Source organism: Panulirus ornatus, chromosome 61 (assembly GCF_036320965.1).
Source record: "Panulirus ornatus isolate Po-2019 chromosome 61, ASM3632096v1, whole genome shotgun sequence".
NCBI lineage: Eukaryota > Metazoa > Arthropoda > Malacostraca > Decapoda > Palinuridae > Panulirus > Panulirus ornatus.
This window is the reverse complement of record NC_092284.1, coordinates 4274024-4300120: the sequence shown is the minus strand read 5'-3', so window position 1 is coordinate 4300120 and position 26097 is coordinate 4274024. Positions and strand designations below refer to the sequence as shown.

Genomic DNA, 26097 nt, shown 5'->3' with positions numbered 1-26097 from the left:
GTCTCTTTTAATTTAAATCTCTTTAATTTGTTGTGATTACTGTTTTGACAAAGAAAAGATATGCTTATTGTCATATTCATATAAACCACTTTTCATTGCATTGTTTTTTAGTATTACTTTGTGGAATGTTTGTGTGATTTTGTCTCCTCCACAGGCGAGCTTTGCGTGAACAGTGCCTAGACTATGTAGCTGAATACCTGACTGACTTAAGTGCTTCAGCAGATCCTTCATCTGGGGTCATATCTGCTCATCTGAAGACCTGTCAGGCCAAATTAGAACGCTTTACATAACTTGCTCTGTTAAGTGCATACCCGAGTTGTTGTGTCCATTATTTTTGAAGTGTATACAATACAAAAAATTTGCTGGAACTGTCGCCATAACTGTGTTTGAGTTTTAAGATTCCGTATACTTTGTACCTATTTATTTCCCAACTTTCATTAGTCCTAATGCTAATGTTGTGTATGAGATATTGTATATATTCTTACTTTGCGCTGTCAGATAAGAAATGAGACAAATTTGGTTGTTCCTCTACTATGGAAGTTGTATGAATGTTTGCAAGGACTGAACACCTGTGGATTATGAAGTTATGGTGATGTACACTACATTATGATATTTTTTCAGTCCTCGGTTGCATCTCCAGCCTTTTGTAAGGTAACATTGGAGACAAATGAGCAATGTCCTCATTGGGGGATGTCCACTCTCAAGCGATCTTGTGTAATTGGTTTTTGCTCTTACTATCTTTACATTTTGTGATAGTGTGTATTAATGGGATGGTTGAGATCTGTTTCCATCAAGTAATGTATGTCTTCAGTGTGGTTAATCAGATGTATTTATGAGTTTTGTTTACAGGAGGGTGTGTATAAAGTAGTTTGTATACACAGTTTTTCACTTACGTATATATATATATTTATCATGTATACATAGAAAAGAATATGCATGGGTGTCTCAGTTCTGGACGGTTTACCTACAACACCAGACTACTTTTACAACACCTTCCTAACAAAAATTTGGCCATCGAGGCAGTGTCTCACTTTCTGTGTCGTTCCTATTACTATACTGCCATTTCCAGTCTAGGATGCATGATTTTTATTGTTTTCCTTAAATATTTTTGAATGGCCTATTAGAACTTTGCAGAGAGGCTTCCCTTTTCAAAGTACTGATTCGTATGAATTATGATACAATTATGTAGCACTGCCAAATGCCTACTAATACATTGCAATGAAATTTAATCACATTTTAAATGAATATTTTTACAAAAAAGTTTTATAAATGACTAAAATAATCTTCATTGCAGTACACAAGGAAGGAATCCTGTATATCTGGATTTATTGACTGTGATGTTCTTTTTTTTTTTTTTACCTACCATAGGGTTAATTCTTTTATTTGTAAATAAAGAGAAAACTTACCTCCTAACTTTTATAACCTTTTTAAGTGTAATTGATCATCACCTCAAACACCTGCTTACTCCATTAGCATGGGCTAATTAAGCATTTTAGAATGTCAAAAATCATATTTAAAAAAAGCTGCTTTTGGTCCATTAAATAGCGATATTGAAAAGGTGCAAAGTAATTCATGTATAAAAGGAATGATTTAGAAAGAGGTTAATGTACATTTTTTTATCTTTATGCTTGTTTGCTGTTTCTGCCATAGTCTGCATAGCAATGTAACAACAGGAGCAGATAACATAGCCTTCAAGGAAAAATCCTCTCTTAGTTCCTTTTTCTGTTGCAGCTTTTGGAAAGTTACATGCAGAAGGAAAGGATTTCCTGTCCTCCCACCCCTTGGTTCACTTTTACGACATGCAGGAGGTATGTAGATAGTAATCTTCCTCCCATATCTGTAGGGATAATGTTATGATGGAGTTAAGCAACAGTAGTTTCTTATCTTTCTAATGATCCCATTGAATATATAAGATGAAATTTTAAGAAATGTTCATCGTTGAAATTGTTACTCAGAAATTTATAAAGTGGGGTATTCTGTTATGTGGCCGATGTAAATTGATGTTTGAACTTTTCCACATATGTTTAGATGATCTTTGTACCACTAGTACCCTATAGAGGTCTCTTCCATTGTTAAGAAGGTATGGAAAAAAGGCTAGCCTCTGTACACCCTACAATCATAATTATAAGTGGATTTTTGTCCCCTTGGAAGTCATATGTACATTTTAATATCACAGAAATTTCTGTACATAGGTTGATGGATAACCTAAGTTGTTATAAGGAACACGTATTTATCATTTGGTATGGGTAGTGAAGGATAACAGGAAATGTGAGGTAATATGGGAGTTGAGTGATTTTTGTGGCTCATTACGCTAGAAGAAATGGAAGGCATCCCCAGTGAACTCATGATTTTGCAAGTAATTTTTTAAGATGCGCTTTTTTTAACAGTTGCGCTTAATTTTGTTTATGCAGTTCTGGAATGACAGAGGACATTGGTACAGATGATGGGTGAAGACATAGAATATTTCCAGTGAAAGGGCTCTAATATCTTCCCCATGCATGCCGTGCTTTCCATCTCCTCATACTCAATTCAGTAAGGTATAAGCTGTTCTAGATATTTAAATGTTATTCACCAACATTGGTGTGATTGTGCATGAAATGAGGGAAGTGTTTTCAGTTTAAAGATGGAAACAGATTTATATAATGATAAAGGAAGTGCAAGAAGAAAACAGTCTCGATGGAAAGAATGTATCCACATCTCGTTTTCGTATTAGAAGCGGTCAGATTCATTTATTAACATCCTGTCTAGGCAAACACGCAATGAACACAGAACCATGGCTACAAAATGGTTATGATATAACTGATTTTTCTATTCCTTTTCTATGTCTATCTATTATTTCATTTTTTTTATTTATTTTTTTTTATGTTAATGGTATTTTTGACCACTCCATTGAGCTGTGTTAACTCAAGTACTTTTGCCATCATTGTGCTAGAGTTTCCCTCAGCCAGTGGTCTGTTAAGGGTGAGGCACTAAAGTCTAAGAAGCGGCAGTGGAGTTCAACAATTATGGAAACTCTTACCATAGCCACCCCCTTAGGGAGTTTCCAAAGGGAACGGGCATTAGAGATAAAGATAGATAGATATTAATTGAACCTAGCCTATTAACAGGGATATGATGATAGATCCATCCAGTCGTCACTCTTTGGTTATTGAGGTTAGTTCAGGGCAATGCTGATGAATATACATTTGAAATTATTATTGTTATTTTAGCCATACACTGCTCCTTACGTATGGCAAGTGGGTTAAATCCAGTTTCTTCGATTGGGTGAATTTGTCTATGTCCACACCCAAGCTGTAGGGCTAGCCAGTGCCTAGCACCATCTCATGTGGAAAACTAGGTTATGCCCAGCAACCAATTATATATTTTTTTCTTCTAATTAGGGTACGTCCAATATCTAAGGTCCTTAATTAAGCTATGTCCATAGTACAGGGCTAGGCTATAACCTGCACATAGGTCATGTCCTAGGCTATGTCCAGCACCCAGAAGTAGGCTAGGGTAGGCATATCTAGCCCCCAGGTATAGGATAGGGCATGTCCAGAACCCAAACTATGATATTGGTTTATCTCCTTAGTTAGAGAATTGAATAGATGCAACGAGAAATATTTATACCCAAGTAAAATGGTGAGTGTGATGGGTGTTTTGTGCAGGTCCGATTTTAAAAAGCCCGGGGAATACTGGTGCCATTTGAAGTTGCACCATTTACTTTTGCCCTGGGGAAAATTCCTGTGTAGCTAATCATTGGGATGGTCCATGTAAGAGCATTTCAAAACGTTGAAGTCATTATTGTATCCAGAGGAAGATGATCAGACATGGACGTCTCACTGGGTTGGGACTGTAGTGATGTATCTATGTGGGGTTGGCAAGTTACTGACATATTATGTCTTGCATCACAATTTTTCCCCCCTGAAAGGCGAGCCATAACCCTTGGCCAAATGTTGTTGCCAGACCATCAGGTCACAGGAGAATAGTTGAGTCCCCCTTACTATATACATCCTCCGCGTCTTCCCATGTGTCAATCTTTCATTTCAGTCTATGACCTTTCGGGACCATGTTCCAATTGTGTTAGCTACTGAGTTGATAATTTCCCCAAAGGAAGGAGGTTCTCGTACATCGGTCACGTTGAACAGCAATTACAGCCATTACCTGGAAATGTTCTACTTTAAGTATTTCCCTTTTTTTTCTATCTTCGTCATTCCCTTCCACGCCATATATTTTCCCCCATTGAAAGGAAGCGATTTTGACTGATCTTTTATGGAAAATCCCTTTTTGAACATTGCGCTTGCACGCAATCATATTGCTTATGTACCAGTAATTATGGCGATTATAAAGTGTTTTTTGATATTATTGAAGGTTTGGATTGATTTTTAGGCATATATATATTCATCTCGGCCTCCTGTGTGTGAAATATGGTCGAACAAGTGTTGTATGTCAGTCTGACACTCTGTAATCATCGTACGCCGGCAACACGTTGGCCAGGTACCGCCACATCACGTTTTCTCTCGCCATAAACTCTTAAAATCCCTCCATAAAAAAATTTAAAAAACGGCCAGTAAATGATGGAATATAATCATAAAAATAAACACCTTGAGTTGTGAGTCGTAGGTTAGGTATAGGATTAATTTTAGGGTTAAAATTCGAGCGATTGTGAATGATGGAAGGTGAGGTGAGGTGATTGTGTGTGTGTGATGGTCAGTTTGAGCTGTACTGTGCCACGGTCTGTCTGTCTGTCTCTCTCTCTATACCACATGTGTCGCCATTGCCCTCATAACTGATGTAGGGGACAGAGAGTGTGTGAAGGATTTTTCCAGTGTGGATAACTCGTGGAGAATACACTACTCCACCTGTAATCGTTTGGGAGTGGAACTGCAAATGGTAATTAGGCAAGTGGATAAGAAACATGGCTGGAAATTATAGGTTTTTTTTCTTTTATTTTATTTTTTGGTTTTGGTGGCCATTTCTCCCTAGTTCAGTGGAAGATGAGTTGTTTATGTCAACGAAAAGTTCTCTTTTCTAACAACCACCACTTTGACCGGTTGTTAAAAAAAAAGAAATTGCTAATGTAATCCACGGGTTAGGAGTAATATAATCGTAATGTAATTTTGTCTACCAGGAACATATATATAATGATCCTACAATACGTAGTTGATTTAGTGTCTTACGTCACACATTAACCTACATATGTGAAACATATTGTCTTACTTCAGCCACAAATTTATGATAATAATATACCACGAAATGTAATTATGGCGCCATAATTTGGCAAAGCATATTGTATAATCCCTGCCCCACTGGAATTGTATCACAACCCCAGGGTTATTATAAGCCAGTAAACAACACTTTTGATATATATAAACTCCTTGGGATAAATTAATTCGCCATAGTTTAGTCGACCCTAAAATACGACACTATTATCGTTTTTGGGTTGATAATTTCTCTTTCAGTTTCAAAGTTCATTTACGCTTTCAGAATCGTATTTACATCTTTTCAAAGTCTTTTATAAATTTATTTTTATGATCGACTTTCATTTTTTCGTGATTGTGTTCCAAACTTAATCGAATAAATCTATTATTTTACATAATCAGATATCGTCTGGGATTTTGTTTACATTTTCTCGTTTTCTTTAATGGACTAGAAAATGTATGTATGGTCAAGTTGATAATTACGTTCAATATTGAGTGGTAAGGGTGGTTTAGGGCCAACTTTTTTGGTGTCAGTTGTGAAAGGGAATATCGTAGTGGTAGAGGGAGGGTAAGTTGTGATAGTGGATGGGGGTAAGGTGTGGTTGTGGAAGGGTAAGTTGTGGTAGTGGATGGGGGGTAAGGTGTGGTTGTGGAAGGGTAAGTTGTGGTAGTGGATGGGGGGGTAAGGTGTGGTTGTGGAAGGGTAAGTTGTGGTAGTGGAAGGGTAAGTTGTGGGAGTGGAAAGGTAAGTTGTGGTAGTGGAAGGGTAAGTTGTGGTAGTGGAAGGGGTTTAAGTTGTGGTAGTGGAAGGGTAAGGCGTGGTTGTGGAAGGGTAAGTTGTGGTAGTGGAAGGGTGAGTTGTGGCAGTGGATGGGGTTTAAGTTGTGGTAGTGGAAGGGTGAGTTGTGGCAGTGGATGGGGTTTAAGTTGTGGTTGTGGAAGGGTAAGTTGTGGTAGTGGGAGGGGTTTAAGTTGTGGTAGTGGAAGGGTAAGTTGTAGTGGCAGGGGTTTAAGTTGTGGTAGTGGAAGGTTAAGTTGTGGTAGTGGAAGGGTAAGTTATGGTAGTGGAAGGGTAAGTTGTGGAAGTGGAAGGGTGAGTTGTGGTAGTGGAAGGGTAAGTTGTGGTAGTGGAAAGGTAAGTTGTGGTAGTGGGAGGGTGAGTTGTGGTAGTGGAAGGGTAGGTTGTGGTAGTGGAAGAGGTTTAAGTTGTGGTAGTGGAAGGGTAAGTTGTGGTAGTGGAAGGGTAAGTTGTGGTAGTGGAAGGGTAAGTTGTGGTAGTGGAAGGGTAAGTTGTGGTAGTGAAAGGGTAAATTGTGGTAGTGGAAGGGTAAGTTGTGGTAGTGGAAGGGTAAGTTGTGGTAGTGTAAGGGTAAGTTATGGTAGTGGAAGAATAAGGTGTGGTAGTGGAAGGGTAAGTTGTGGTAGTGGAAGGGTAAGTTGTGGTAGTGGAAGGGTAAGGTGTGGTAGTGGAAGGGTAAGTTGTGGTAGTGAAAGGGTAAATTGTGGTAGTGGAAGGGTAAGTTGTGGTAGTGGAAGGGTAAGTTGTGGTAGTGTAAGGGTAAGTTATGGTAGTGGAAGAATAAGGTGTGTTAGTGGAAGGGGTTTAAGTTGTGGTAGTGGAAGGGGTTTAAGTTATAGTTAGGGGGGCGTGTTGTAGTGAAGGGGTTTAAAGAAAGGGCAGGTAAAATGGGTATGGAAATGGGTCAGTTTTTCTCGCTCAAAGGAGTTTTTACAAGATAAATTAATGTAATGGAGTCATGTAGGATATAGAATTAGAAGTTTTGTTATGGAAATGGCGGCTACCGCTTCTCGAACCATAACACCGCGTCCGAATTCGTTGTGTGAGACTCTGATAACGAAAGTAGAATTCATTACACGAAACTGTAATTACGAAATGTTCTAGAAATTGCATAAAAACCTTCCGTATACAGTATACGAGGCCATACAACGCATTTTGAGTTCGTTCTACAATTACAGTTTCCATAGTTTCACCAAATCTGAAGACTGAATGAACTCGAACGAATAGAAATGGGCAATTTTATTTAACATTAGACATAACGTAAGAAAGAAACCAAAATTGGGTGAAAATTGAGCTTAAATTGTTATATTTGAGTAAACGAATTGTTTATGGTGATATAACTGTTGGAGATACTTAGAATTTTGTAATATTGGTAAAAGTAATGTTCTGGAAAGTTCCAACAACGGGGATATATGGGCGAAAACTTCGAGGTAAATCAAAAAGTTTATAATGATGTACTTTTAAAAATATTGCTAAGCTCTTTTATATATATATATATATATATATATATATATATATATATATATATATATATATATATATACTCAGATATTAGGTCTTTGATGGCGTTTTTTGAAATTGTTTATTGTACTGCCACTTTTACATTGGTAATTATTTTGAAAGATATCTTTCTTTTGGGGGATTCGCGGGTCAATTGATGCTTCCTAAACGAAGGAAAATTATTAATAATCTGTCAAGAAAGGAAGAAAAGGATAATTTAGAGCGTCAATAAGCCAGAAATTTGAAAAAAAAAAAAAAGAGGAGGATCTAAGTTGGGCAGGTGTGTGATTGGCCGGTCGGCCGCCAGGTGGCAGGCGGAGGAGGCCCAGTGACGTCATTGGCGCCGGGGAGTTCACCATGTCCGACCCTCGCCCGCCCGCCAACCAACCCCACCCGCCGCCATGAGGTCAGCCCAGGCTCCGGGTCACGCCAGGTCGTCGCCTCGACCCCCACCACCCGTCTTGAGTCGCCGCTCACCAGGTAAGTGGTCTACAGACGAAGATATTACCGGCCATGTCTGCCTCCCTCCCTCCTTCCTTCCTTCCCTCGCCGCCATTACGCCATGACCCAGAGAGACGTCACCTTTCTCATGGTTTATTTTCAGTCCTCCAACCTTCCCAGGGATGTCGTCTCCCTCCATCATGACCCAGGTAAACCCGCCCCTCAGTAGATATACCGTAGCTCCTTCATAAATCTCTAATTTATGTATTTTTTTGTGTTTTTGGGATTTTTACAGATTGGCCGGTTTCAACATGTCTGGGGGGATGTCACATGTGTAAATTTATTAATTACTGTAAATTTATTATTTTTTTTTCAGATTTATATATTATAATTAATGTATGTAATTAATATGATTTGTTATATATAAGAAAATGACTTCTTCAGTAATTTATTCTCTTACAAACTACTTCCCAGTTTGAAAATTCGTATGGAAAATGTCATTTTATTTGAGATTTTATTTCGTAGAATTTTTGACTTCGAAAGTCGTGAAGAGAAAGGTATATATATATTTCGTAAATTAAATTCTTGTTCTTGAGTCTTGTAAAGGGTGATAATAGGTGTTATATCTATATTATTCTAAGTCTTACACACACACACACACACCCGAACACATTCACACACACACACACCCGAACACATTCACAGACACACACACACACACATACACACACACACACACACACACATACACACACACACACACATACACACACACACACACATACACACACACACACATACACACACACACACACACACACATACACACACACACACACATACACACACACACACACATACACACACACACACATACACACACACACACACACACACACACACACATACACACACACACACGCACGCACGCATACACACGCATACACACACACACACACACACACACACACACACACACACACGCATACACACACACACACACACACACACACACACACACACACACACACATACATACACAGAGACACACACACACACATACATACACAGAGACATACACACACACACACACACACACACAGACGCGCACACACATGTATTACATAATGCCCTTCATCAGGCAGGATTCGAACTCGGGACCTTTTGCGTGGTATTCGGAAACACAAACCGGCTGAGAGGTAGACTTGAAGTTCACTTCGTTAATCTGAAGTGGTTAAGGCAACCTGTTGCTAACTGTACAAGGCCCTATAACTCCTTATGATAAAGGAATTAAATTGGCCAGTAATTGTTTCATTCGTTATATTACATTACTTGCCATTGGTCACGTGACATATATTCATTTATAAGCCTTCGTACCTCGACATTTTGTTGTGTATATATGATTATTTAATTTTTTTTTACGTAAATATTAATCTTGAAATTGTCTGTGTATATATGTGATAATTTCATTTTTTTTACGTAAATATTAATCTTGAAATTCTGTGTATATATGTGATAATTTAATTTTTTTTACGTAAATATTAATCTTGAAATTGTCTGTGTATATATGTGATAATTTCATTTTTTTTACGTAAATATTAATCTTGAAATTGTCTGTGTATATATGTGATAATTTCATTTTTTTTTACGTAAATATTAATCTTGAAATTGTCTGTGTATATATGTGATAATTTCATTTTTTTTTACGTAAATATTAATCTTGAAATTGTCTGTGTATATATGTGATAATTTAATTTTTTTTTACGTAAATATTAATCTTGAAACTATCTTCGTGAAAGTTGATTATGAAGGCATGGTTAAGGGCAGAATATTTCTAGTGGATGGAATGAACTATTCAATTTTTTTGTTTGTTTGTTGTTGAAGTAACGCGTCATTTTCCTGAGAAAGCGAGTTGTGTACCGTGCAGGCAAGCAAGCCAGGCACAATGAGCCATGTGGAGGCTGGCGTGTTGGCTTGATGGGAAGCAGGCAGGTGCGCGGGGAACTGGTTCTGGGGCGTGGAAGAATTTGGGAGGCGTTGGAGGAGTTGTGAGGAGTGTCCACTGTTAAGAGAGGGGTGTGGGGTCGGTGCAAGAATTTGGGTGGTGGAGTTCGGCGGATGCAAGTGAAGGAATAAGCAAAAAGCTTATAGGACGTAATTTACATACTCGGTTGTTATATTGTCAGACTGCTGAATGTATCAGTATGTCTCAGACTAGACGAAGGAAGAAGGTTCTGGGAGCGCTGAAGAATGTGTGGAAAAAAACGTTATCTGGGAGGATCAGAAATGGGTACGTTTGAAGGAATAGTGGTTCCAACAATGTTGTATGGTTGCGAGGCGTGGGCTATGGATAGGGTCGTGCGCTGAAGGGTGGATGTGCTGGAAATGAGATGTTTGAGGACAATGTGTGGTGTGAGGTGGTTTGATCGAGTAAGTAACGTAAGGGTAAGAGAGATGTGTGGAAATAAAAAGAGCGTGGTTGAGAGAGCAGAAGAGGGTGTTTTAAATGGTTTGGGCACATGGAGAGAATGAGTGAGGAAAGATTGACCAAGAGGATATATGTGTCAGGAGGTGGAGGGAACGAGAGGTGGGAGACCAAATTGGAGGCGGAAGGATGGAGTGAAAAAGATTGTGAGCGATCGGGGCCTGAGCATACAGGAAGGTGAGAGGCGGGCATGGGATAGAGTGAATTGGAACGATGTGGTATACCGGGGTCGACGTGCTGTCCATGGATTGAACCAGGGCATGTGAAGCGTCTGGGGTAAACCATGGAAAGTTCTGTAGGGGCCTGGATGTGGAAAGGTGAGTATATATATATATATATATATATATATATATATATATATATATATATATATATATATATATATTACAAGATTGAGACGTGGCTAACACCAGTGTAAGAGTCTTGTCGTAAAAATCTTGTAATGCACGTTGAATTTTGGTTTAAAATCGCTGGCCAATACAGCAGCAAACACAAAAAGATCAAAACATGGCTGTGTGTGTGTGTGTATGTGTACGGGAGAGAGAGAGAGAGACACATTGCGCCGGGTGCTTTCAACCAGTCATTTAACTGTGGGGTTTGTGTGGGGGTTTGTGTGGGGGTGTGGTGTTGGGGGAGGAGGGTTGCGTGGTGATGATACATTCTCACTACGGCCAATCACAGCCAATCATGGGTTTTAAACATGGCGGCCCATTTGTCACGCACTAGCCTTGGGCACACACACACACACACACACACATACACACACACACACACACACACACACACACACACACACACACACACATACATACATACATACATACATACATACATACATACATACATACATACACACACACACACACACATACATACATACATACATACATACATACATACATACATACATACATACATACATACACACACACACACACACATACATACACACACATATACATACACACACACACGCCAGTGTTGCTCACAATAGAGACATCGTACCACGCACCATTGTGTTAACGTAAGTAATGTAATCCCGTGTCTTGAAATTCCATTAAATAATGATCGCTGGTCTCCAAGAATTGCATTTAAGTGTGATTAGATTATCAGTGGTAATTTAGAAGGATGGCCTTTGGCAGGATTTCACAATATATATATTGTATATATATATATATATATATATATATATATATATATATATATATATATATATATATTATTTATTTATTTTGCTTTGTCGCTGTCTCCCGCGTTTGCGAGGTAGCGCAAGGAAACAGACGAAAGAATGGCCCAACCCACCCACATACACATGTATATACATACACGTCCACACGCAAATATACATACCCATACATCTCAATGTACACATATATATACACACACACCTGTATATATATATATATATATATATATATATATATATATATATATATATATATATATATATATATATATTCCTTGCGCTACCTCGCAATCGCGGGAGACCGACAAAGCAAAATAGATAACTAAATGAATATATATATATATATATATATATATATATATATATATATATATATATATTATCCCTGGGGATAGGGGAGAAAGAATACTTCCCACGTATTCCCTGCGTGTCGTAGAAGGCGACTAAAAGGGGAGGGAGCGGGGGGCTGGAAATCCTCCCCTCTCACTTTTTTTTTTTTTTTTTTTTCCAAAAGAGGGAACAGAGAAGGGGCCCAGGTGAGGATATTCCCTCAAGGGCCCAGTCCTCTGTTCTCAACGCTACCTCGCTAATGCGGGAAATGGCGAATAGTATGAAAGAATATATATATATATATATATATATATATATATATATATATATAATTTTTTTTTTCTTTTTGCGTCCTGCGCCCCAGTTCACGATGTAGTGTAGAACGAATTTAAGATAATTGAATTAGAAAGAATGAGGAAACCAGGATGTGTATCCGGGAAACTTTAGGGAAAAATAATGGCCTAGTTGGTAAAAAATTGGCAAGTGATGATGGGCGGGGGCTCAGCCTCCCATAATGCAATGCCATGTGTTTATATTGTGACGTCACACTGCTGACGGAAGGGCTCAGCCTCCCATAATGCAATGCCATTTGTTTATACTGTGACGTCACACTGCTGACGGAAGGGCTCAGCCTCCCATAATGCAATGCCATGTGTTTATACTGTGACGTCACACTGCTGACGGAAGGGCTCAGCCTCCCATAATGCAATGCCATTTGTTTATACTGTGACGTCACACTGCTGACGGAAGGGCTCAGCCTCCCATAATGCAATGCCATTTGTTTATACTGTGACGTCACACTGCTGACGGAAGGGCTCAGCCTCCCATAATGCAATGCCATGTGTTTATACTGTGACGTCACTGCTGACGGAAGGGCTCAGCCTCCCATAATGCAATGCCATTTGTTTATACTGTGACGTCACACTGCTGACGGAAGGGCTCAGCCTCCCATAATGCAGTGCCATTTGTTTATACTGTGACGTCACACTGCTGACGGAAGGGCTTAGCCTCCCATAATGCAATGCCATTTGTTTATACTGTGACGTCACACTGCTGACGGAAGGGCTCAGCCTCCCATAATGCAATGCCATTTGTTTATACTGTGACGTCACACTGCTGACGGAAGGGCTCAGCCTCCCATTATGCAATGCCATTTGTTTATACTGTGACGTCACGCTGCTGACGGAAGGGCTCAGCCTCCCATAATGCAATGCCATTTGTTTATACTGTGACGTCACACTGCTGACGGAAGGCTCAGCCTCCCATAATGCAATGCCATTTGTTTATACTGTGACGTCACGCTGCTGACGGAAGGGCTCAGCCTCCCATAATGCAATGCCATTTGTTTATACTGTGACGTCACACTGCTGACGGAAGAGCTCAGCCTCCCATAATGCAATGCCATGTGTTTATACTGTGACGTCACACTGCTGACGGAAGGGCTCGGCCTCCCATAATGCAATGCCATTTGTTTATACTGTGACGTCACACTGCTGACGGAAGAGCTCAGCCTCCCATAATGCAATGCCATTTGTTTATACTGTGACGTCACACTGCTGACGGAAGGGCTCAGCCTCCCATAATGCAATGCCATTTGTTTATACTGTGACGTCACACTGCTGACGGAAGAGCTCAGCCTCCCATAATGCAATGCCATTTGTTTATACTGTGACGTCACGCTGCTGACGGAAGGGCTCAGCCTCCCATAATGCAATGCCATTTGTTTATACTGTGACGTCACACTGCTGACGGAAGAGCTCAGCCTCCCATAATGCAATGCCATGTGTTTATACTGTGACGTCACACTGCTGACGGAAGGGCTCGGCCTCCCATAATGCATTGCCATGTGTTTATACTGTGACGTCACACTGCTGACGGAAGGGCTCAGCCTCCCATAATGCAATGCCATGTGTTTATACTGTGACGTCACACTGCTGACGGAAGGGCTCAGCCTCCCATAATGCAATGCCATTTGTTTATACTGTGACGTCACACTGCTGACGGAAGAGCTCAGCCTCCCATAATGCAATGCCATTTGTTTATAATGTGACGTCACACTGCTGACGGAAGGGCTCAGCCTCCCATAATGCAATGCCATGTGTTTATACTGTGACGTCACACTGCTGACGGAAGGGCTCAGCCTCCCATAATGCAATGCCATTTGTTTATACTGTGACGTCACACTGCTGACGGAAGGGCTCAGCCTCCCACAGTGCAATGCCATTTGTTTATACTGTGACGTCACACTGCTGACGGAAGGGCTTAGCCTCCCATAATGCAATGCCATTTGTTTATACTGTGACGTCACGCTGCTGACGGTACGTTGCCCGCTTTGGCTCGCGCGGAACCGGTACGTACCGTGGTGCGCCACGGTACGATGCAGGCTCCATTTGATCCCAAAGGGTTTAGGCCTTTTAAAAAGGCTTAATTTATATGGGTCAAAATGCTATAATTATGATGCCCATGCATCGTACCTTCCTAAGTGCGTAGGGTGCTGTACCATTGTGCTCAGGGGTCGTACCGTCGTGCTCAAGGGTCGTGTACCGTCGTGCTCAAGGGTCGTACCGTCGTGCTCAGGGGGTCGTACCGTCGTGCTCAAGGGTCGAACCGTTGTGCTGAAGGGTCGTGCTCAAGGGTCGTACCGTTGTGCTCAGGGGTCGTACCGTCGTGCTCAAGGGTCGTGTACCGTCGTGCTCAAGGGTCGTACCGTCGTGCTCCGGGGGTCGTACCGTCGTGCTCAAGGGTCGAACCGTTGTGCTCAAGGGTCGTGTACCGTCGTGCTCCGGGGGTCGTACCGTCGTGCTCAAGGGTCGAACCGTTGTGCTGAAGGGTCGTGCTCAAGGGTCGTACCGTCGTGCTCAGGGGTCGTACCGTCGTGTTCAAGGGTCGTGTACCGTCGTGTTCAAGGGTCGTGTACCGTCGTGTTAAGGGTCGTGTACCGTCGTGCTCAAGGGTCGTGTACCGTCGTGTTCAAGGGTCGTGTACCGTCGTGTTCAAGGGTCGTGTACCGTCGTGTTAAGGGTCGTGTACCGTCGTGCTCAAGGGTCGTGTACCGTCGTGTTCAAGGGTCGTGTACCGTCGTGCTCAAGGGACGTGTACCGTCGTATTCAAGGGCCGTGTACCGTCGTGCTCAGGGGGTCGTGTACCGTCGTGTTCAAGGGGTCGTGTACCGTCGTGCTCAGGGGGTCGTACCGTCGTGCCTAAGGATAAATTAAGTTACAGCAGAACGTATCAAAAGTAAATGTTGCCATCCCCCATCCCCCCTCATCCCCCCACAGGGTTGCTAAGTGATTGAGAAATGTCAGACTTCCCTCCATCCCTCCCTCCATCCCTCCCTCCCTCCCTCCATCCCTCCCTCCATCCCGACTGGAATAATAATAATGATCATAAAACTGGTCGGCACAGAAACTGCTTCCGATATTTTGCCGACTTGTTGCATTGCCGACTGTGTGTGTGTATATATACCCACACACACGAGTCCATTATGTGGTTGGGTAATCGAACTGATTTCTCTTGTCCCCCCCCCATTGTTGATTGGATGCCGGGGCGCCTTAACCTAGCTCAGCTCACGTGGCTCTATCGCCTTAACCTCCTAGCCTAGCTCACGTGGCTCTGTCGCCTTAACCTAGCCTAGCTCACTTGGCTCTGTCGCCTTAACCAAGCCTAGCTCACTTGGCTCTGTCGCCTTAACCTAGCCTAGCTCACATGGCCCTGTCGCCTTAACCTAGCCTAGCTCACGTGGCTCTGTCGCCTTAACCTAGCCTAGCTCACTTGGCTCTGTCGCCTTAACCTAGCCTAGCTCACTTGGCTCTGTCGCCTTAACCTAGCCTAGCTCACATGGCTCTGTCGCCTTAACCTAGCCTAGCTCACTTGGCTCTGTCGCCTTAACCTAGCCTAGCTCACTTGGCTCTGTTGCCTTAACCTAGCCTAGCTCACATGGCTCTGTCGCCTTAACCTAGCCTAGCTCACGTGGCTCTGTCGCCTTAACCTAGCCTAGCTCACATGGCTCTGTCGCGTTAACCTAGCCTAGCTCACGTGGCTCTGTCGCCTTAACCTAACCTAGCTCACTCACTTGGCTCTGTTGCCTTAACCTAGCCTAGCTCACGTGGCTCTGTCGCCTTAACCTCCTAGCCCAGCTCACGTGGCTCTGTCGCTTTAACCTAGCCTCGCTCACATGGCTCTGTCGCCTTAACCTAACCTAGCTCACTCACTTGGCTCTGTCGCCTTAACCTAGCCTAGCTCACGTGGCTCTGTTGCCTTAACCTCTTAGCCAAGCTAACGTGGCTCTTTCGCCTTAACCTAGCCTAGCTCGCGTGGCTCTGTCGCCTTAACCTCCTAGCCCAACTCACGTGGCTCTGTCGCCTTAACCTAGCCCAGCTCACGTGGCTCTGTCGCCTTAATCTAGCCTACTCACATGGCTCTGTGGCCTTAACCTAGCCTAGCTCACGTAGCTCTGTCGCCTTAACCTAGCCTAGCTCACTTGGCTCTGTCGCCTTAACCTAGCCTAGCTCACTTGGCTCTGTCGTCTTAACCTAGCCTAGCTCACTTGGCTCTGTCGCCTTAACCTAGCCCAGCTCACTTGGCTCTGTCGCCTTAACCTAGCCCAGCTCACTTGGCTCTGTCGCCTTAACCTAGCCCAGCTCACTTGGCTCTGTCGCCTTAACCTAGCCTAGCTCACTTGGCTCTGTCGCTTTAACCTAGCCTAGCTCACTTGGCTCTGTCGCTTTAACCTTGCCTAGCTCACTTGGCTCTGTCGCCTTAACCTAGCCCAGCTCACTTGGCTCTGTCGCCTTAACCTAGCCCAGCTCACGTGGCTCTGTCGCCTTAACTTAGCCTAGCTCACTTGGCTCTGTCGCCTTAACTTAGCCTAGCTCACTTGGCTCTGTCGCCTTAACCTAGCCTAGCTCACTTGGCTCTGTCGCCTTAACCTAGCCCAGCTCACGTGGCTCTGTCGCCTTAACTTAGCCTAGCTCACTTGGCTCTGTCGCCTTAACCTAGCCTAGCTCACTTGGCTCTGTCGCCTTAACCTAGCCTAGCTCACTTGGCTCTGTCGCTTTAACCTTGCCTAGCTCACGTGGTTCTGTCGCCTTAACAACCTAGCCCAGCTCACTTGGCTCTGTCGCCTTAACAACCTAGCCCAGCTCACTTGGCTCTGTCGCTTTAACCTAGCCTAGCTCACTTGGCTCTGTCGCCTTGACCTAGCCTAGCTCACTTGGCTCTGTCGCCTTGACCTAGCCTAGCTCCCTTGGCTCTGTCGCTTTAACCTTGCCTAGCTCACGTGGCTCTGTCGCCTTGACCTAGCCTAGCTCACTTGGCTCTGTCGCTTTAACCTTGCCTAGCTCACGTGGCTCTGTCGCCTTAACAACCTAGCCCAGCTCACTTGGTTCTGTCGCCTTGACCTAGCCTAGCTCACGTGGCTCTATTGCCTTAACCTAGCCTAGCTCACGTGGCTCTATTGCCTTAACCTAGCCTAGCTCACGTGGCTCTGTCGCCTTGACCTAGCCTAGCTCACTTGGCTCTGTCGCCTTAACCTCCTAGCCTAGCTCACTTGGCTCTGTCGCCTTAACCTAGCCTATTTCATATTGCTCTAGCCCCACAGTCAACCTAGCCGTTCATCCTCCTTCAGAGGATGTTGATAAAATGACAAATTTCTCTCTCGTGTCTCCTTTGATGGTGTGATTATTACACGAAAGTGCACTTGTGAACATGGCACTTCAGGCTATTTGACTAAGACCTTCCCTCGATGATAAGTGTGAGCGAAACTTTTCGCTTATCCTTCGATATCAAAGAAAATGTAGTTGTAGAATATTTTATAATGTATTTGATATTTTAGGAATATCATATTATTGTGTTCGATATTTGTTCCTGAATATTTTCCAGGTTGTGAATATTCGAAGAGGGGGTTGTGTGAGGGTCGTACGGTCTTGTGAGGGTCGTACCGTCGTGCTCAAGTGTTGTACCGTGTTGTGTGAGGGTCGTACCGTCGTGCTCAAGGATTGTACCGTCTTGTGTGAGGGTCGTACCGTCGTGCTCAAGGGTTGTACCGTCTTGTGTGAGTCGAACCGTCGTGCTCAAGGATTGTATCGTCTTGTGTGAGGGTCGTACCGTCGTGCTCAAGGATTGTACCGTCTTGTGTGAGGGTCGTATCGTCGTGCTCAAGGATTGTACCGTCTTGTTTGAGGGGGTCGTACCGTCGTGCTCAAGGGTCGTACCGTGTTGTGTGAGGGTCGTACCGTCGTGCTCAAGGATTGTACCGTGTTGTGTGAGGGTCGTACCGTCGTGCTCAAGGATTGTACCGTGTTGTGTGAGGGTCGTACCGTCGTGCTCAAGGATCGTACCGTCTTGTGTGAGGGTCGTACCGTCGTGCTCAAGGATTGTACCGTCTTGTGTGCGGGTCGTACCGTCGTGCTCAAGGGTTGTACCGTCGTGCTCAAGGGTTGTACCGTCTTGTGTGAGTGTCGTACCGTCGTGCTCAAGGGTTGTACCGTCTTGTGTGAGAGTCGTATCGTCGTGCTCAAGGGTTGTACCGTCTTGTGTGAGTGTCGTACCGTCGTGCTCAAGGGTTGTACCGTCTTGTGTGAGGGTCGTACCGTCGTGCTCAAGGATTGTACCGTCTTGTGTGAGGGTCGCACCGTCGTGCTCAAGGGTTGTACCGTCTTGTGTGAGTGTCGTACCGTCGTGCTCAAGGGTTGTACCGTCTTGTGTGAGGGTCGTACCGTCGTGCTCATGGGTTGTACCGCCTTGTTTGAGGATCGTACCGTCTTGTGTGAGGGTCGTACCGTCGTGCTCAAGGGTTGTACCGTCTTGTGTGAGGGTCGTACCGTCGTGCTCAAGGATTGTACCGTCTTGTGTGAGGGTCGCACCGTCGTGCTCAAGGGTTGTACCGTCTTGTGTGAGTGTCGTACCGTCGTGCTCAAGGGTTGTACCGTCTTGTGTGAGGGTCGTACCGTCGTGCTCATGGGTTGTACCGCCTTGTTTGAGGATCGTACCGTCTTGTGTGAGGGTCGTACCGTCGTGCTCAAGGGTTGTACCGTCTTGTGTGAGGGTCGTACCGTCGTGCTCAAGGGTTGTACCGTCTTGTGTGAGTGTCGTACCGTCGTGCTCAAGGGTTGTACCGTCTTGTGTGAGGGTCGTACCGTCGTGCTCATGGGTTGTACCGCCTTGTTTGAGGATCGTACCGTCTTGTGTGAGGGTCGTACCGTCGTGCTCAAGGGTTGTACCGTCTTGTGTGAGGGTCGTACCGTCGTGCTCAAGGATTGTACCGGCTTGTGTGAGGGTCGTACCGTCGTGCTCAAGGGTTGTACCGTCTTGTGTGAGGGTCGTATCGTCGTGCTCAAGGGTTGTACCGTCTTGTGTGAGTGTCGTACCGTCGTGCTCAAGGGTTGTACCGTCTTGTGTGCGGGTCGTACCGTCGTGCTCAAGGGTTGTACCGTCGTGCTCAAGGGTTGTACCGTCTTGTGTGAGGGTCGAACCGTCGTGCTCAAGGGTTGTACCGTCTTGTGTGAGGGTCGTACCGTCGTGCTCAAGGATCGTACCGTCTTGTGTGAGGGTCGTACCGTCGTGCTCAAGGATTGTACCGTCTTGTGTGAGGGTCGTACCGTCGTGGTCAAGGGTTGTACCGTCTTGCGTGTGGGTCGTACCGTCGTGCTCAAGGATCGAACCTTCTCATTCGAGGGTTGTACCGTTTTCCCCCTTAGGATCCGTGCTTTAGAATCGTACCGTCTTGATATAGGGTCGTACCGTCTTGCTGTAGGGTCGTACCGTCTCTGGTCGCACCGGCGTGCTCTAGGGTCGTATCTCTGTGCCCTCTCCCTCCCTCAAGTCTCATAAACCCAAGAAAAATATGCCATTTTCCCTTTCGTCCACACGACGCCCCACTAAGTTACGCTATAGATGACGAGGAGGTTGTGTGTTGGGGGAGGGAGGACACGACAAGTGAAAGTCAACGACACGGAAGAGCATTCCACACCGGTGATGAGTCGGCCAGCTGGTCCGACGGCGGCTCAACCTCCCCCCCCCAGCCAGCGATGCTATTTTGTTTTCCTCACCACCTCCTCTTCCTCTTCCCTTATGATGTCTCCATTCGACATCTTCCCACCTCTCTCTCTCCTCACAGTTTTGGATCGTTTTTTCTCCCATTTCCTGGAAGGCTTGGCCCGTGTGGTGGTTCTGGAAAGGTTATACGAGAGTGAGAGAAGGGAAAAGATGGAAGAGGACTGCGACACCTACCTTATACAAGGCCAGAGTGAAGCCAAGTGTTGTCAAATAGATTACCAAATAGTTGCCAGCTACCTTCAATACTTAGAATACATCTTATTTTTTTCTTTAAGTAATATAGGTGTAAACTTCAAATGTTTCCTCGTGATTTCTTATGGTTTTAGATTTTAGAATATAGTTCTTGTTTTTCAACCTCCCCGGAGGAGTATACGATGTCGTAGCGATTGAAATAGAAAGCATTACGTCCACGTAGCGAATTTTGCGACACAGACGCTCACCGGGCCACGTCCATGATGAGTGTGTGTGTGGCAGAGAGGCGTAAACCTTGGTGCAACCTTTACGCTAACCTCAACCAAATACGGCGAGGGAATAAAGGCTATTATTGGAGCTATTTTTCTTTTTTTGTGCTCGTGCGTCTGGCTCCTCGGGGGAAGCTTGTGGTCAATTCCAAGATTTAAAAAGAAAATGTTGAGAAAGACGAAGTTTTTGAAGGACAGACTTTAGGATTTCGAGGTGAAACAGCGTTTCTCCTTTGATGTCCTTTGTCAACCAGTAATTGCTAGTGGAGGATGAGACTATATATATGTATGTATGTATATATATATATATATATATATATATATATATATATATATATATATATATATATATTTTTTTTTTTTTTTTCTTTCAAACTATTCGCCATTTCCCGCGTTAGCAAGGTAGCGTTAAGAACAGAGGACTGGGCCCCTGAGGGAATTTCCTCACCTGGCCTCGTTCTCTGTTCCTTCTTTAGGAAAATTAAAATATATATATGTATATATATATATATATATATATATATATATATATATATACATATATGTATATATATATATATATATATATGACTCATGGTGAGGTGCCTGAGGATTGGCGGAATGCGTGCATAGTGCCATTGTACAAAGGCAAAGGGGATAAGAGTGAGTGCTCAAATTACAGAGGTATAAGTTTGTTGAGTATTCCTGGTAAATTATTTTTTTTTTTTTTTTTTTTTTTTTTTTTTTTATACTTTGTCGCTGTCTCCCGCGTTTGCGAGGTAGCGCAAGGAAACAGACGAAAGAAATGGCCCAACCCCCCCCCCATACACATGTACATACACACGTCCACACACGCAAATATACATACCTACACAGCTTTCCATGGTTTACCCCAGACGCTTCACATGCCTTGATTCAATCCACTGACAGCACGTCAACCCCTGTATACCACATGACTCCAATTCACTCTATTCCTTGCCCTCCTTTCACCCTCCTGCATGTTCAGGCCCCGATCACACAAAATCTTTTTCACTCCATCTTTCCACCTCCAATTTGGTCTCCCTCTTCTCCTCGTTCCCTCCACCTCCGACACATATATCCTCTTGGTCAATCTCTCCTCACTCATTCTCTCCATGTGCCCAAACCATTTCAAAACACCCTCTTCTGCTCTCTCAACCACGCTCTTTTTATTTCCACACATCTCTCTTACCCTTACGTTACTTACTCGATCAAACCACCTCACACCACACATTGTCCTCAAACATCTCATTTCCAGCACATCCATCCTCCTGCGCACATCTCTATCCATAGCCCACGCCTCGCAACCATACAACATTGTTGGAACCACTATTCCCTCAAACATACCCATTTTCGCTTTCCGAGATAATGTTCTCGACTTCCACACATTTTTCAAGGCTCCCAAAATTTTCGCCCCCTCCCCCACCCTATGATCCACTTCCGCTTCCATGGTTCCATCCGCTGACAGATCCACTCCCAGATATCTAAAACACTTCACTTCCTCCAGTTTTTCTCCATTCAAACTCACCTCCCAATTGACTTGACCCTCACCCCTACTGTACCTAATAACCTTGCTCTTATTCACATTTACTCTCAACTTTCTTCTTCCACACACTTTACCAAACTCAGTCACCAGCTTCTGCAGTTTCTCACATGAATCAGCCACCAGCGCTGTATCATCAGCGAACAACAACTGACTCACTTCCCAAGCTCTCTCATCCCCAACAGACTTCATACTTGCCCCTCTTTCCAGGACTCTTGCATTTACCTCCCTAACAACCCCATCCATAAACAAATTAAACAACCATGGAGACATCACACACCCCTGCCGCAAACCTACATTCACTGGTAAATTATATGGGAGGGTATTGATTGAGAGGGTGAAGGCATGTACAGAGCATCAGATTGGGGAAGAGCAGTGCGGTTTCAGAAGTGGTAGAGGATGTGTGGATCAGGTGTTTGCTTTGAAGAATGTATGTGAGAAATACTTAGAAAAGCAAATGGATTTGTATGTAGCATTTATGGATCTGGAGAAGGCATATGATAGAGTTGATAGAGATGCTCTGTGGAAGGTATTAAGAATATATGGTGTGGGAGGCAAGTTGTTAGAAGCAGTGAAAAGTTTGTATCGAGGATGTAAGGCATGTGTACGTGTAGGAAGAGAGGAAAGTGATTGGTTCTCAGTGAATGTAGGTTTGCGGCAGGGGTGTGTGATGTCTCCATGGTTGTTTAATTTGTTTATGGATGGGGTTGTTAGGGAGGTAAATGCAAGAGTCCTGGAAAGAGGGGCAAGTATGAAGTCTGTTGGGGATGAGAGAGCTTGGGAAGTGAGTCAGTTGTTGTTCGCTGATGATACAGCGCTGGTGGCTGATTCATGTGAGAAACTGCAGAAGCTGGTGACTGAGTTTGGTAAAGTGTGTGGAAGAAGAAAGTTAAGAGTAAATGTGAATAAGAGCAAGGTTATTAGGTACAGTAGGGTTGAGGGTCAAGTCAATTGGGAGGTGAGTTTGAATGGAGAAAAACTGGAGGAAGTGAAGTGTTTTAGATATCTGGGAGTGGATCTGTCAGCGGATGGAACCATGGAAGCGGAAGTGGATCATAGGGTGGGGGAGGGGGCGAAAATTTTGGGAGCCTTGAAAAATGTGTGGAAGTCGAGAACATTATCTCGGAAAGCAAAAATGGGTATGTTTGAAGGAATAGTGGTTCCAACAATGCTGTATGGTTGCGAGGCGTGGGCTATGGATAGAGTTGTGCGCAGGAGGATGGATGTGCTGGAAATGAGATGTTTGAGGACAATGTGTGGTGTGAGGTGGTTTGATCGAGTAAGTAACGTAAGGGTAAGAGAGATGTGTGGAAATAAAAAGAGCGTGGTTGAGAGAGCAGAAGAGGGTGTTTTGAAATGGTTTGGGCACATGGAGAGAATGAGTGAGGAAAGATTGACCAAGAGGATATATGTGTCGGAGGTGGAGGGAACGAGGAGAAGAGGGAGACCAAATTGGAGGTGGAAAGATGGAGTGAAAAAGATTTTGTGTGATCGGGGCCTGAACATGCAGGAAGGTGAAAGGAGGGCAAGGAATAGAGTGAATTGGAGCGATGTGGTATACAGGGGTTGACGTGCTGTCAGTGGATTGAATCAAGGCATGTGAAGCGTCTGGGGTAAACCATGGAAAGCTGTGTAGGTATGTATATTTGCGTGTGTGGATGTGTGTATGTACATGTGTATGGGGGGGGGGGGTTGGGCCATTTCTTTCGTCTGTTTCCTTGCGCTACCTCGCAAACGCGGGAGACAGCGACAAAGTATAAAAAAAAAAAAAAAAAATATATATATGTATATATATATGTATATATATATGTATATATATATATATATATATATATATATATATATATATATATATATATATATATATATATATATATATTGCTATGAATCCACGGGGAAAATGAAACACGATAAGTTACCAAGTGCACTTTCGTGTAATAATCACATCATCAGGGGAGACACAAGAGAGAAATATAACAAGTTCGTCTCTTCGTTGTATACAACTCTTGTGTCTCCCCTGATGATGTGATTATTACATGAAAGTGCACTTGGCAACTTAACGTGTTTCATTTTCCCCGTGGACTCTATATATATATATATATATATATATATATATATATATATATATATATATACGCGTCTTCAAAACTAGAATTTACACACGGACGATCGCATTTACACTCGTGTACACAAACACGTAAATACACATTTACAGGATGGATCTTGCGGCCACGATTTCCTGCAATTTTACCTTCTCCTCTGTTGAGGGCAGAGTTCTGTTGGTTTCCGTTGTGGCGCTCTGTTAGTTTCCCGTTGTTCGAAAGGTTTTCGTTGTGTTGAAATGTCGTACTCTTGTGGGGTACTGTTGCGCTCTGTTGTGGGGTACTGTTGTGCTCTGTTGTAGGGTACTGTTGCGCTCTATTGTGGGGTACTATTGTGCTCTGTTGTGGGGTACTGTTGTGGTGTACTATTGTGCTCTGTTGTGGGGTACTATTGTGCTCTGTTGTGGAGTACTATTGTGCTCTGTTGTGGAGTACTGTTGTGCTCTGTTGTGGGGTACTGTTGCGTTCTGTTGTGGAGTACTATTGTGCTCTGTTGTGGGGTACTATTGTGCTCTGTTATGGGGTACTGTTGCGTTCTGTTGTGGAGTACTGTTGTGCTCTGTTGTGAGGTACTGTTGCGCTCTGTTGTGGGGGTAGTTGCGCTCTGTTGTGCGGTACTATTGTGCTCTGTTGTGGGGGTACTGTTGCGTTCTGTTGTGGCGTACTGTTGTGCTCTGTTGTGGGGTACTGTTGTGCTGTTGTGGGGTACTATTGTGCTCTGTTGTGGAGGTAGTTGTGCTCTGTTGTGAGGTACTGTTGCGCTCTGTTGTGGGGGTAGTTGCGCTCTGTTGTGCGGTACTATTGTGCTCTGTTGTGGGGGTACTGTTGCGTTCTGTTGTGGCGTACTGTTGTGCTCTGTTGTGGGGTACTGTTGCGCTCTGTTGTGGGGTACTGTTGTGCTCTGTTGTGGGGTACTGTTGCGCTCTTGGGTACTGTTGCGCTCTGTTGTGGGGTACTGTTGCGCTCTGTTGTGGGGTACTGTTGCGCTCTGTTGTGGAGTACTGTTGTGCTCTGTTGTGGGGTACTATTGTGCTCTGTTGTGGGGTACTGTTGCGTTCTGTTGTGGGGATACTGTTGTGCTTTGTTGTGGGGTACTGTTGCGTTCTGTTGTGGAGTACTGTTGTGCTCTTGTTGGGGTACTATTGTGCTCTGTTTTGGGGTACTGTTGTGCTGTTGTGGGGTACTATTGTGCTCTTGTGGGGTACTATTGTGCTCTGTTGTGGGGTACTGTTGCGTTCTGTTGTGGAGTACTGTTGTGCTCTATTGTGGGGTACTATTGTGCTCTGTTGTGGGGTACTGTTGTGCTGTTGTGGGGTACTGTTGTGCTGTTGTGGGGTACTATTGTGCTCTTGTGGGGTACTATTGTGCTCTGTTGTGGGGTACTGTTGTGCTGTTGTGGGGTACTATTGTGCTCTGTTGTGGGGTACTGTTGCGTTCTGTTGTGGAGTACTGTTGTGCTCTATTGTGGGGTACTATTGTGCTCTGTTGTGGGGTACTGTTGTGCTGTTGTGGGGTACTATTGTGCTCTTGTGGGGTACTATTGTGCTCTGTTGTGGGGTACTGTTGTGCTGTTGTGGGGTACTATTGTGCTCTTGTGGGGTACTATTGTGCTCTGTTGTGGGGTACTGTTGTGCTGTTGTGGGGTACAATTGTGCTCTGTTGTGGGGTACTGTTGCGTTCTGTTGTGGAGTACTGTTGTGCTCTGTTGTGGGGTACTGTTATGCTCTGTTGTGGGGTACTGTTGCACTCAGTTTTTAGGTTGCGCTTTGTTGTGGGGGTACTGTTGCGTTCTGTTGTGGCTTACTGTTGTGCTCTGTTGTGGGGTACTGTTGCCCTCTGTTGTGGGGGTACTGTTGTGCTCTGTTGTGGGGGAACTGTTGCCCTCTTGTGGGGGTACTGTTGCCCTCTTATGGGGTGCTGTTGTGAGGTACTGTTGCCTTCTGTTGTGGGGTACTGTTGTGTTTATGTGTAGTATTTAATTGTAGTGTAGTGTGCTTATTTTTTAACATATATTTGTA

At 44.0% G+C, this 26097-nt stretch overlaps 2 protein-coding genes across 4 annotated transcripts in view; both read left to right on the top strand.

The window, feature by feature from the left end:
- Positions 1–1406, top strand: part of Nup154 (nuclear pore complex protein Nup154) — a 37222-nt gene extending 35816 nt beyond the window's left edge. For all 3 annotated transcript variants that reach the window (XM_071696794.1, XM_071696793.1, XM_071696795.1), the window contains one exon: positions 155–1406. In XM_071696794.1, coding sequence (XP_071552895.1) covers positions 155–290 — 136 coding nt within the window. In that variant the 3' untranslated portion in view covers positions 291–1406. The remainder of the gene's footprint in view (positions 1–154) is intronic.
- A 3313-nt stretch (positions 1407–4719) lies between these two features.
- The window catches only part of LOC139767424 (uncharacterized), a 119820-nt gene continuing 98442 nt past the window's right edge, over positions 4720–26097 (top strand). Inside the window, exons 1-2 of the mRNA XM_071696797.1 lie at positions 4720–4872; positions 7654–7959. The gene's annotated coding sequence lies outside the window, so the exon portion shown is untranslated. The remainder of the gene's footprint in view (positions 4873–7653; positions 7960–26097) is intronic.